The sequence below is a fragment of the Gopherus evgoodei genome, chromosome 7, assembly GCF_007399415.2.
Source record: "Gopherus evgoodei ecotype Sinaloan lineage chromosome 7, rGopEvg1_v1.p, whole genome shotgun sequence".
NCBI classification, from domain to species: domain Eukaryota; kingdom Metazoa; phylum Chordata; order Testudines; family Testudinidae; genus Gopherus; species Gopherus evgoodei.
The window spans coordinates 120,034,755-120,047,653 of NC_044328.1; the positions used below are offsets into that span (position 1 = coordinate 120,034,755).

The 12,899-nt window shown below is 41.9% G+C and overlaps 1 protein-coding gene across 1 annotated transcript in view; it reads left to right on the plus strand.

Annotated features, from left to right (window-relative positions):
• SHQ1 (SHQ1, H/ACA ribonucleoprotein assembly factor) overlaps window positions 1–12,899 on the plus strand; it is a 112,143-nt gene that overhangs the window by 43,068 nt on the left and 56,176 nt on the right. The window contains 2 exon segments of the mRNA XM_030570247.1: window positions 7,939–8,090; window positions 10,191–10,244. Coding sequence (XP_030426107.1) covers window positions 7,939–8,090; window positions 10,191–10,244 — 206 coding nt within the window.

A 12,899-nucleotide genomic window follows, 5' to 3' on the forward strand; every position in this document is an offset into this window, starting at 1 on the left:
TAAACTCTTGTGCCACGCTCCTGGGATAAAGGAGACTGCATGTCTTATGGAGAACATTGTTTGTAACCATGAGGATGTGGATTGTATAAAAACTGTGAGCAATATTCCAGTGTAAACACACACTTCCTGGATTTACTGGATTTGTTGGAGGAATGTGACATGGTTGTGTTAAAGAGAAGGGGTTTATGCATAAAAGAATCCTGTTAGTCTATAAGGTGCCACAGGATTCTTTGCTGCTTTTACAGATCCAGACTAACACGGCTACCCTCTGATACATGCATAAAAGAGAAATTTGTTTACGCAATGTAACTATGAGAAATACTCTAAATCTAAGGAAACGTACTTAATGTTTTCTAGATTAGGTAACTGAAACGCTAAACACTGCCGTACCACCACTCAAACACTGACCTAAAGTTTCTAGGTAGACTTAATAAAAAATTTTAGATCAGGTTCCTTGGCTTCTTAATTTGGCTTACAAGAGATTCCTTAAAAGCAGCGAAGAATCCTGTGGCATCTTATAGACTAACAGACGTTTTGGAGCATGAGCTTTCGTGGTTGAATACCCACTTTGTCAGATGCATGTGGTGGAAATTTCCAGGGGCAGGTATATATATGCAGGCAAGCTAGAGATAATGAGGTAGTTCAATCAGGGAGGATGAGGCCCTGTTCTAGCAGTTGAGGTGTGAAAACCAAGGGAAGAGAAACTGGTTTTGTAATTGGCAAGCCATTCACAGTCTTTGTTTAATCCTGAGCTGATGGTGTCAAATTTGCAGATGAACTGAAGCTCAGCAGTTTCTCTTTGAAATCTGGTCCTGAAGTTTTTTTGCTGCAGGATGGCCACCTTAAGGTCTGCTATAGTGTGGCCAGGGAGGCTGAAGTGTTCTCCTACAGGTTTTTGTATATTGCCATTCCTAATATCTGATTTGTGTCCGTTTATCCTTTTCAGTAGCGACTGTCCAGTTTGGCCGATGTACATAGCAGAGGGGCATTGCTGGCATATATTACATTGGTGGACGTGCAGGTGAATGAACCGGTGATGGTGTGGCTGATCTGGTTAGGTCCTGTGATGGTGTCGCTGGTGTAGATATGTGGGCAGAGTTGGCATTGAAGTGTGTTGCATGGATTGGTTCCTGAGCTAGAGTTACTATGGTGCAGTGTGCAGTTACTGGTGAGAATACGTTTCAGGTTGGCAGGTTGCCTGTGGGCGAGGACTGGCCTGCCACCCAAGGCCTGTGAAAGTGTGGGATCATTGTCCAGGATGGGTTGTAGATCTCTGATGATGCGTTGGAGAGGTTTTAGCTGGGGACTGTTATGTGATGGCCAGTGGAGTCCTGTTGGTTTCTTTCTTGGGTTTGTCTTGCAGTAGGAGGCTTCTGAGTACACGTCTGGCTCTGTTGATCTGTTTCCTTATTTCCTTGTGCGGGTATTGTAGTTTTGAGAATGCTTGGTGGAGATTTTGTAGGTGTTGGTCTCTGTCTGAGGGGTTAGAGCAGATGCAGTTGTACCTCAGTGCTTGGCTGTAGACAATGGATCATGTGATGTGTCCGGGATGGAAGCTGGAGGCATGAAGGTAAGCATAGCGGTCAGTAAGTTTTCTGCATAGGATGGTGGTAATGTGACCATCACTTATTTGCACCGTGGTGTCTAGGAAGTGGACCTCCTGTGTAGATTGGTCCAGGCTGAGGTTAACAGTGGGGTAGAAGCTGTTGAAATCGCGGTGGAATTTTTCCAGAGACTCCTTCCCATGGGTCCAGACGATGAAGATGTCATCAATGTAGCGTAGGCAGAGAAGGGGCGTGAGTGGACGAGAGCTGAGGAAGCGTTGTTCCAGGTCGGCCATAAAAATATTGGCATATTGTGGGGCCATGCGGGTGCCCATAGTGGTGCCACTGATCTGGAGATATAGATTGTCATCAAATTGGAAATAGTTGTGTGTGAGGATAAAGGTTCAGAGCTCAGCAGCCAATTGTGCTGTGGCATCATCAGGAATACTGTTCCTGACAGCTTGTATTCCATCTGTATGTGGGATGTTCGTGTAGACAGCCTCTACATCCATGGTGGCTAGGATGGTGTTTTCTGGAAGGTCACCAATGCATTGTAGTTTCCTCAGGAAATCAGTGGTGTCACGGAGATAGCTGGGAGTGCTGGTGGCATAGTGTCTGAGTAGAGAGTCCACATATCCAGACAGTCCTTCAGTGAGAGTGCCAATGCCCGAGATGATGGGGCGTCCAGGATTTCCGGGTTTGTGGGTCTTGGGTAGTAGATAGAATAACCCTGATCGAGGCTCTAAGGGTATTTGATTTTTTCCGGTGTTAGTGTAGGGAATGTCCTGAGTAGATGGTGCAGTTTCTTAGTGTATTCCTCAGTGGGGTCTGAGGGGAGTGACCTGTAGAATTTGGTGTTGGAGAGTTGTCTGGCAGCCTACTTTTGGTAGTCAGACCTGTTCATGATGACAACAGCACCTCCTTTATCAGCCTCTTTGATTATAATGTCTGGGTGGTTTCTGAGGCTGTGGATGGCATTGCGTTCTGCACGACTTAGGTTATGAGGCAAGTGATGTTGTTTTTCCACAATTTCTGCCTGTGCACGTTGGCGGAAGCATTCAATGTAGAGGTCCAGACAGTCATTTTGACCCTCAGGAGGAGTCCATGTGGAGTTCTTCTTTTTGTGTTGTTGGTGGGAGGGTACCTGTGTATCAGTGCGCTGTTCAGTGTTGTCCGGAAAGTATTCTTTGAGTTGGAGACGGCGAAAGTAGGCTTCCAGATCGCCGCAGAACTGTATCATGTTGGTGGGTGTGGCAGGGCAGAAAGAGAGTCCCAGAGATAGGACAGACTTTTCTTCTGGGCAGATAGGAGTTTAGACAGCTTACAGTCCTTTTTCCTTTGTAGAGAGGTGAAGTGAGTAATGTAGATCTCCTGTCTTATTTTAGTGAATTCCGTTTGTATGGAAGTTTGGTTATTAATGAGAGTCTCCAGGTTGGAGAGCTCTTTTTTGATGTTTTCCTGTTTGCTGTATAGGATGCTGATCAGGTGGTTCCTCAGTTTCTTTGACAGAGTATGGCATAATCTCTCACTGTGGTCTGTGTAGTATGTAGATAGCAGTGGATTTTTTTACCTTTAGTCCGTTTGGTATGATGTCCATCTGTTTGCATATGGAATGGAAGATATCTGTCTGTATTTGTGCAAGTTTCTTCATGCAGTTGATGGATTTCCACTCCATACGGCCAAATGCAGTGCCTTGCATGGTGTCAAGTATCAGAGGGATAGCCGTGTTAGTCTGGATATGTAAAAGCAGCAAAGAATCCTGTGGCACCTTATAGACTAACAGATGTTTTGGAGCCACCATGTATGTAGAGGCTGTCTACACGAACATCCCACACACAGATGGAATACAAGCTGTCAGGAACAGTATCCCTGATGATGCCACAGCACAATTGGCTGCTGAGCTCTGTGCCTTTATCCTCACACACAACTATTTCCAATTTGATGACAATCTATATCTCCAGATCAGTGGCACCGTTATGGGCACCCGCATGGCCCCACAATATGCCAATATTTTTATGGCCGACCTGGAACTACGCTTCCTCAGCTCTCGTCCACTCACGCCCCTTCTCTGCCTACGCTACATTGATGACATCTTCATCGTCTGGACCCATGGGAAGGAGTCTCTGGAAAAATTCCACCGCGATTTCAACAGCTTCCACCCCACTGTTAACCTCAGCCTGGACCAATCTACACAGGAGGTCCACTTCCTAGACACCATGGTGCAGATAAGTGATGGTCACATTACCACCACCCTATACAGAAAACTTACCGACCACTATGCTTACCTTCATGCCTCCAGCTTCCATCCCGGACACATCACACGATCCATTGTCTACAGCCAAGCACTGAGGTACAACCGCATCTGCTCTAACCCCTCAGACAGAGACCAACACCTACAAAATCTCCACCAAGCATTCTCAAAACTACAATACCTGCACAAGGAAATAAGGAAACAGATCAACAGAGCCAGACGTGTATCCAGAAGGCTCCTACTGCATGACAAACCCAAGAAAGAAACCAACAGGACTCCACTGGCCATCACATAACAGTCCCCAGCTAAAACCTCTCCAACGCATCATCAGGGATCTACAACCCATCCTGGACAATGATCCCACACTTTCACAGGCCTTGGGTGGCAGGCCAGTCCTCGCCCACAGGCAACCTGCCAACCTGAAACGTATTCTCACCAGTAACTGCACACCGCACCATAATAACTCTAGCTCAGGAACCAATCCATGCAACACACTTCAATGCCAACTCTGCCCACATATCTACACCAGCGACACCATCACAGGACCTAACCAGATCAGCCACACCATCACCGGTTCATTCACCTGCACGTCCACCAATGTAATATATGCCAGCAATGCCCCTCTGCTATGTATATCGGCCAAACTGGACAGTCGCTACGGAAAAGGGTAAACGGACACAAATCAGATATTAGGAATGGCAATATACAAAAACCTGTAGGAGAACACTTCAGCCTCCCTGGCCACACTATAGCAGACCTTAAGGTGGCCATCCTGCAGCAAAAAAACTTCAGGACCAGATTTCAAAGAGAAACTGCTGAGCTTCAGTTCATCTGCAAATTTGACACCATCAGCTCAGGATTAAACAAAGACTGTGAATGGCTTGCCAATTACAAAACCAGTTTCTCTTCCCTTGGTTTTCACACCTCAACTGCTAGAACAGGGCCTCATCCTCCCTGATTGAACTACCTCATTATCTCTAGCTTGCCTGCATATATATACCTGCCCCTGGAAATTTCCACCACATGCATCTGACAAAATGGGTATTCACCCACGAAAGCTTATGCTCCAAAACGTCTGTTAGTCTATAAGGTGCCACAGGATTCTTCGCTGCTTTTACAGATCCAGACTAACACGGCTACCCCTCTGGTACAAGAGATTCCTTGTTGATGTAGCCTGAGGTTTGCACAAGGGTCATTTCTGGTCAATCATTTATCTCTTCAGTAGTTTAAGGATAATTTCAGAGTCTTTTTGCATTGCATTTAAGCAGTGATCAGAAATATTATAACACACTATCTTTGGGTTCCTTTAAAAAACAAGTCTTGTGAGAGCAGAAATTAGCAGACAATTTTCACTTGTGTTATTTTATATGTGGGACTAATTTTCTGTGTGTACACTAGAGATTGTGCCACTACAGTCAATTTTGGATTCAGATAGAAATTTTTGCCTGGAAAATCTAACAGCAAAACTCTTCTACTGATATGATGAATGGCTAACATAATATATCAAGTACTAAATTATATTGGGTTTCATCTATCTGCAGGACCCAGACATGTTCTTAGTATTCTGCTCCCAGCATCTAATCAGAACACGTGATTTTTACTTGACACTTGAAGAATGCTAGTAGGGCAGCAAATGGGCTTATTCGTATCTGTTCTTGTACTAAAACTGAACAGTGTATGTGTTGTATTTATTCCTATTTATAAAACTGCCTGTAACAGTGCACTAGTTGCAGAAAAATAAGTCTACATACAATCAAAACTCAGTTAAAATGATCATAAGAGGACCTCCCAACCTATTGATATAGGCTTCTCCTGCTTCCTGCAACACAGATCAGCTTCTTTTCCTGCATTGTGGAAAAGTATGGGAAAGTAGCATATACTAAAGATAATCAAATCTGAGTGATGTCAGAGCAAAGGAGGAAGTTGGGTTCCAAAATTCCAGACAGCACCTTGCCACCAGAACATTTTTTGTTTAAACTTAATGGCTGTAAGCTTGAGCATCTCAGAAAGTTGCAACTGCAACATAAATACGTAAGGAATTAACATGACCCCCCAAATAGCTGAGACTGAAATAATTTACTGTAGTTCTTTAGAACTCAAAATCAACAGCTAAAATGGCAGACCATGCAAATCACGGAGTATGAGTGTAATGTATTCCCTACTGATAATGTAGTAAGCAGGTAGCCTCTCAGTATGCTTAGTAAGCAGGTAGACTATTCTCTACCAGCTACAAATTCTGAATGGGTTTAAGTGTATGGCTACATTTGGAATTTCAAAGCGCTGCCCTGGCAGCGCTGCGAAGTGTGAGTGTAGTCAGAGCGGCAGCGCTGGGAGAGAGCTCTCCCAGCGCTGCATGTAAACCACATCCCTTACGGGTGTACCGTGCAGCGCTGGGAGCGCTGCCTTGATTACACTGACGCTTTACAGGGCTGTATCTTGCAGCGCTCAGGGGGGTGTTTTTTCACACCCCAGTTGCAGCGCTGTAAAGTATGAGTGTAGCCAAGGCCTAAGATACAGCCTCATGTGAAGCACACTGGTGTAATCCAGTCTTAAACTGTAAAGTTGGCTTTGATGATGTCTGTATCTGAAAGAAAAGGCCGTGATCTTCTTGACAAGTACAAGTGATGGAAAGAGAGCTTGGCAGCTGCTGATACCTGACATCGGAAAGCAGCTGGAGAACGAAAAAGGCACTCAAATTGTGAACCTGAGTCACAGATAGCAGGCTTGCTCCCTCGTTCGAAGGCGCTAATATAATTGTGCTCAGTTTTGGGGTACTTTTCGCAATATGTAATAACTTCAGTTTTCCTGCATGCTTACCGTTACTTAACTCCAATAAATCAGTCTTACGTCAGTTTAGTCTCTACCACCTAACCCTTATCTAATTCCAATCTCTGTGGGCTCTGGTTCTGGGTGAATTTTTCAGTTCTGTCAGATATCTCTAGTGATTTGAAGAGTGAGCAGGGTGTTGACAGCATGCTGAAGGCAGGTATACCATGCCTCCCCATTAAACCCTCCTCCCAGCCCCCATAGTGAACAGGAAGAGAAAAAATAGAACCCTGTGTCAGCAAATCCTCCGCTCAGAAGGCCAGTTGCCCAGTCCTCTCCTCTGGGTAATATAAAAAAGAAAGGAGAATAGCTGTTCTAGAGCCAATCCCATCTGTTCCCGTGAAGGTCTACAGACCTGTTGAGAGCAGCAGTATCAAAATCAAATGGCAGAAAAAAATTAGTATGAACATTGGGGGTTACAGGCTGAATGAATGGCGGAATGGACTTCAGTGGGGACAGGATTTCACTCATGATCTTCATTCAACACTGGGAGGGGATTGTCAGCCAATACAACCAGCACAGCTCCTAAACCTTATCCAGGTCTAAAATCAAACTTGACTGGGTTCAGAGTGACAGAATTATTCTTATTTTCGTTCTTTCTCTTATCATTTCTTTATCCTGCCACTGCTCTGGGAATGCTAATATCTAGGCTCCTTGGTAAGAACTGCAGAAATGTTCAGTCACTGTCTTTGGCTCTGATTTTGCATAGAGCGCTGTACAGGATACCCCTGCACCTCACTGAGCCCTGGTATTTTCAGAAAGGTTCTAACATGGGTCTGCCTTAACAGAGTAACTTGCATGATTGGGGCATTGGCAATTCTAAGAGGCCTATGCGCTTGCCTACATGGGGGAAAGCCCACAAAGTATCTGGTGTGCACAAAGTTATGCCACACTAACTCCCTGTGTGGGCACTTTAGTGTGCACTCACAGAGTCTTTGTGCTCATTAGCTTAATGCCTTTTGGAAGTTTATTAAGTTAAACCACCTGAGGGCACTCTTAGTGCACAGTAAGGGGTCCACAGAGAGAGTGAGTGTGGAGTAGCTACTATTGTGCTTTAAATTCACACCCTGGCTTACTGCACACTAACTTCCCTGTGTAGGTAAGCCCTAAGGTCGAGTTAATAAATGTTCAATAAAAAGATTGATGATAATCAAAGTAAGAATGTTTTAAGCTTTTTCTCTCAGAGATGTTCAGTGTTTTTAAATATGTGATTGGTAACCAGTTTGCTTTCATGTGTTTGTTGGAAGAAGTATACCTCTTCGTTAAAGGAATCTTTTGGTTTTTAATTGTAATCTGTTGTCCTTTTACATTTTTTAGTCTCCTTGTCAGAAGCGGAGAAAGAGCAGCTGAGAAAATTCACAAATAAATCTTACCTGCTAGATAAAGAACCCGTCATCAAGTGTATTTCAGTTTAATTGATATCCTTCTGCATACTGCTATGAAATTGTATTACTGAAGGAGACAAAAATGTAAGTATTTTTTTTCCTTAATGAAACTTTAGAAGTGTCTCAGCTGCTTGTCTACAAGATATTTATTTGTCCCCCACAAGACAGGGCTTTTAAAGTGGACTTTGTTCCAGAATTTAAAAAGTGAGGATTGAAATGTTAAATTCCTAGATTAGCCTGTTGGGCAGCAGCTTAGAATTGGTATAATTCCAATGAATTTTATGCTGGTGCTACAGGTCTGAAATATCCCACAGCTGTGGGAGCAAAAAGGAGAGAGGGTATGGTGCAGGACATATAAAAACAATGAATCACTTCAGGTTATTCATAGGTCACTACTATACTATGACTTGATTATCCAGATAGAGACTACATCAAAGAACAGCTTTTTAATACTGGTTTTTTATTTTTTTTTCTGGGTAGTTAGAATTGTTTGTAACAACAGTGTTTGGTTATGTAAAATGTCATTAGTGGGCGTGTAGAATGAAGGACAGAGTTCTGGAGTTCCACAGAAGCTACTATGTTGAATGCTTCTGTTCAGGGAATTCCACAGCTTTAAAACAATTGTCTTTTGTTTTTTAAATGCCTCTTAGAGCCAGGTATTAGTTTTGGGAAGCAGTCAGTAAACTAAAGCAAACTTTTGAAACCTTCAGAGTAGCCACAGAAAACTTTGGCCCCAATTCTGAGTACTCCCTTTCCCCTAGCTCACCACTGGTTGTGGGGAGGCAGCTAGATTGCTTTCAACTACCTTTGCACCTCTGGTATTCTAGGCTTGCCCTTCCCCTGTGTAAGAGTAACCATAAGTCTCCCCTTACTTACATTCTGTTTCCCATAGCCTCTGATGGGCCATAGGAAACAGAACAGCCAGAGCACTGTGTTCTTCAGCTACGTTCTCCTCCCTTCCCAAAACAGCCTTAGCCCCTCCCCTGCCCCCCCAATGGCACAGATTGAGGCCTTGGCTACACTGGTGCTTACAACGCTGCAACTTTCTCACTCAGGGGTATGAAAAAAAACACCCCCCTGAGCTCAGCAAGTTACAGCGCTGCAACAACACCGGCGTAAACAGTGAATTAAACTAATCCCCATGGGGAGGTGGAGTACCTGCAGCGCTGGGAGAGCTGTCTCCTAGCGCTGGCTCCGTGACCACACTCGCACTTCAAAGCGCTGCCGCGGGAGCGCTCCCGCAGCAGCACTTTGGAGTTTCAAGTGTAGCCAAGTCCTGAGAGAGGGGACAGCATAGAGCTGTACTTTGGGCAGGAGGGTGCCCTGGAGGCCAGTGTTGATATTCTGAGAGCTACCAGAGTGGAACAGATAAACAATCCTGCTCTCCTGATTGGAGTGAATTTTTAAGGATAGACATTAGAATTGTGTGCAGAACTTTGCAGGTCTGTACAGCACAATGGTATAATAATAATACTCTTACTAATATAGCACTTAATATTTTCAGTGTGCTGTACAAACACACATAATTTTATCTTTACAATAGCCCTGTTAGGTAAGGGAATGAGTATTGTTATGCTAATTTTTTTAAATGGGGAAATGGAGACATGCAGAAGTTAAATGATTTGTCCAAGGTCACAAATCGAAGCTGCATCAGAGCTAGGATTATAATTCAGGAATTCATGGCTCCTAGCCATTCTCATTCCACTAGAGCATACTACCTTACAAATCCCATGAATCTGCTACACTTTAAAAAGAACAGCAGTGTACATGCACTGCTGGATTTAGATCACCCTTTGGAAGCCAAAAACCTTGAATAGTTTTTGGAAAAAGGCATTTCAATTTGAGCTGTGTTTATTCATTGGGCAGACACTCAAGGTGCTGTTGCTTGGAGGAAAGTGTATTTATTGAGAGAGAATTCCACTAAAATGCAGTTTTTCTCTGATTGCTGTTGTGTTTCAAAAGGTTTTATGCGTAAGCTAGATATTCCCAGTCATTTAAATAAATACGTTACTATTTTATATTCATAAATATTCTTAACCTTTGCAATTTTTAACATTTAAATTACTACTGGTAGAATATTATTTGAGAATTCTTTGCCAGCAATTTTGAATGTTGAATTAAATAATATTTGTTTTATTCTATTTCTCTTCCTACTCCCTTCTAACCCCCCCTCCCCAAAATCAGGTAGAGTCATCATGGAATATCAGGAAACTGAGTGCAACTTTGTGCTGGCTCGAGGTAAGGTGAATTTCAAGAACTGTAGTGTTGGTGGTTAAATTACCGTTATTATTGTATGTTATGTTCTGCTCATTCATAACTATAGATGTATTGAATGTTTTAAATTTCCTTTTGCTGTATGTAGTTATTTTAATTAATTACATGTTGTAACTTCCAAAACTGACTACAGAATTATTTAAAATGAATCTTTTAGGAAGTGCAGTATACATTTTCAGGCTAAGCTTATTGTGAGTGAGATATTTTTGGACTACATAGATATCTGGTAAAGTTTTGATATCATTGTCACCACCGTGGAGCAAACTGTAATATCCATTCAGTGGAACAGAAAGAGAAAGTGAAGTGGTATAGAGAAAGTGAAACAAATATTTTGGCAAGATCTCTGAATCTGATAAGTAAGCCAGAACAAGATCAGGTGCTTTCTCTTGCTCGTATGGACGGACTGACACTCTGAAGAAGCATTAAATATATCATTCTTACTAAATAAACATTTTTCTTTGAATTAATAAAGCTTACTATCTGGTTGGATGTGGTTTGTGGTATATCAGTGAGGATATTATAGCAAATCTATGGTCTAGCTAAACTAGGATTTTCCTCCTGTTATGAAAAAAGTAGTTCCTTTACCAGCTTGATACTGTAATACAGTAAAGTATTTGTCAAGTAGGCATGTTAAGTGCAACCACATCATAGCACTAGAAAATAATAGTATAAAACTCCAACTGTTTGAAACAAAAAGCCAGAGATAATCTTCCTATTTCACTGGCTGAGAGCAGCATTGGATGGTATGACAGCCGCTGTCAATCAGAATGTTTGAAAAGTACCTTAAAAATTAACTACAAAAACTGGCAAGTGGCTTTATTTTACTGGGCAATTAGTAGTTAGGATTATTCTAATTGTTATCTTTTTCACACTGAGCTCTCACACACAAGCATATTACCTGTTTGAAGGGATCCTGATCATGTATTATTTTAAAACAGTTCTGTAATTCTATCTTCATGTTTCTCGTATTAAATTCTTTGGTTTTAAAATGGTCTTAAGACATTAAAATTTATTTTTGTCGAAGGGAATCATGGCATGGGAAAATGGAAGCAAGAACAAATATAATAAAGAGTACACGCAAATTGCAGTATTATGCAAATTTGCTTTAATGACTAGAAGTCCCTTTTTTAATGAATGACTGATGAACAGTCAAGATAAAAACATATGGATGAGAGGTATTTGTTTTGCTAGAAAATCCTCTCATCCTGAGCGCCAGCTGACAGAAAACGTAAGATATGTATGTCAAATGTTGTAGTGATACTCAAATACAAAATCATTATGGATCACTAGGTTTGCAAATTACTAAGGGGCAGATTAATAACTTTACTTTATGAAGATGTATGTCTTTATATATTTTTTATATATAACATAAACATTTAAATATTAAACCAAATAAATGTGTACTCTTTAAACAGAGACATGATAGAAGCTAGTGTATTATGTAAAGCGATGCGCTATAAAAGGATACTGTCAGAATTGACAGGCCAAGTTATATCTACTTAAAATGTTCATATTTCACTTAACCCTGCCTCCCTGATTCCTAAAAACTGGTTTATGCCAGGAAACAAGGATTATAGACATTGGAACTGAAACTGTTCTTCTGAGTGAAATAATAATAAAACCCATGTAAGGAGTTTCTCCACAATTGTAAGGGCATAACCTGATGCTGTGTCCATTCCACTCTTGTGAGTGGGAATCTTGTAAATTTTAATAATCTGCCTAAACACAAAAATGAGAAAAGCAGAATGAAGAGGCTTTGTCAAACCACATCTGGGCCTACTAGTTCTGACAATGCCCTGTGAATTTAATTTGCTTCTGTAATATTTTTGTTTTTTAAAATTAGTAAATTCTTCACATTTGAAGTGTGACTAATTCATACTGTATTTTATAATCAGTCCCATGTACTGCATGACACAATGGGACCACACTGCAGCAATGGTTAAATTCTGCTCCAACAAGTTCTAAATTCTGAGACGACAACCTCTAAATTCCATAGCAACGCTAATTTATTTCATCACTGTGTTATATTCTTCATTTCCTTCTTCCCATCTCCACACAAATACACATAGCTATGGGTCTGATTTAAGAAACAAAATAACTACTTCAGGTTAAATGTGTTTAAATATGTTTTACCGTGATTGCTTTTGAGGATGGTTTTTTTTCCCTATACCTCTTTTGGAAGCCCATTGGGTGCACTGAAAACTCAGCTCTCGCAGTGTTTTCTTGATAGCCCAGCTCAGGACCACCTTTGCCATGTGTGGGCAGGGACTGTCATTTATTAGGTGCTTGTACAGTGCCTAGCACATTGCGGGGTCTAATCTGGCTATGCTCTTTAGGCACTATGGCAATATACATATTATATAATAATAATAAGTTGTATCAGGGAAGGCAGGTACTTGTAGCCTGCTTCAACCTCTCATCTCCACAGCTCAATAGGTCTTGACTGTTGCACTGTTTTGCAGGCTTCATAGCCTACACCAGTCTGCCCTTTTGGCTTCCTCTTTGGACTGTAATTGGACTGTAATTCTGGCTCCCCAGTCTTCTCCCACCTGGCGTCAAACAACAGTGCAGGGAGTATGCACTGTAATCCAGTTAACTTCCCCTTGTGGGGAAAGATGA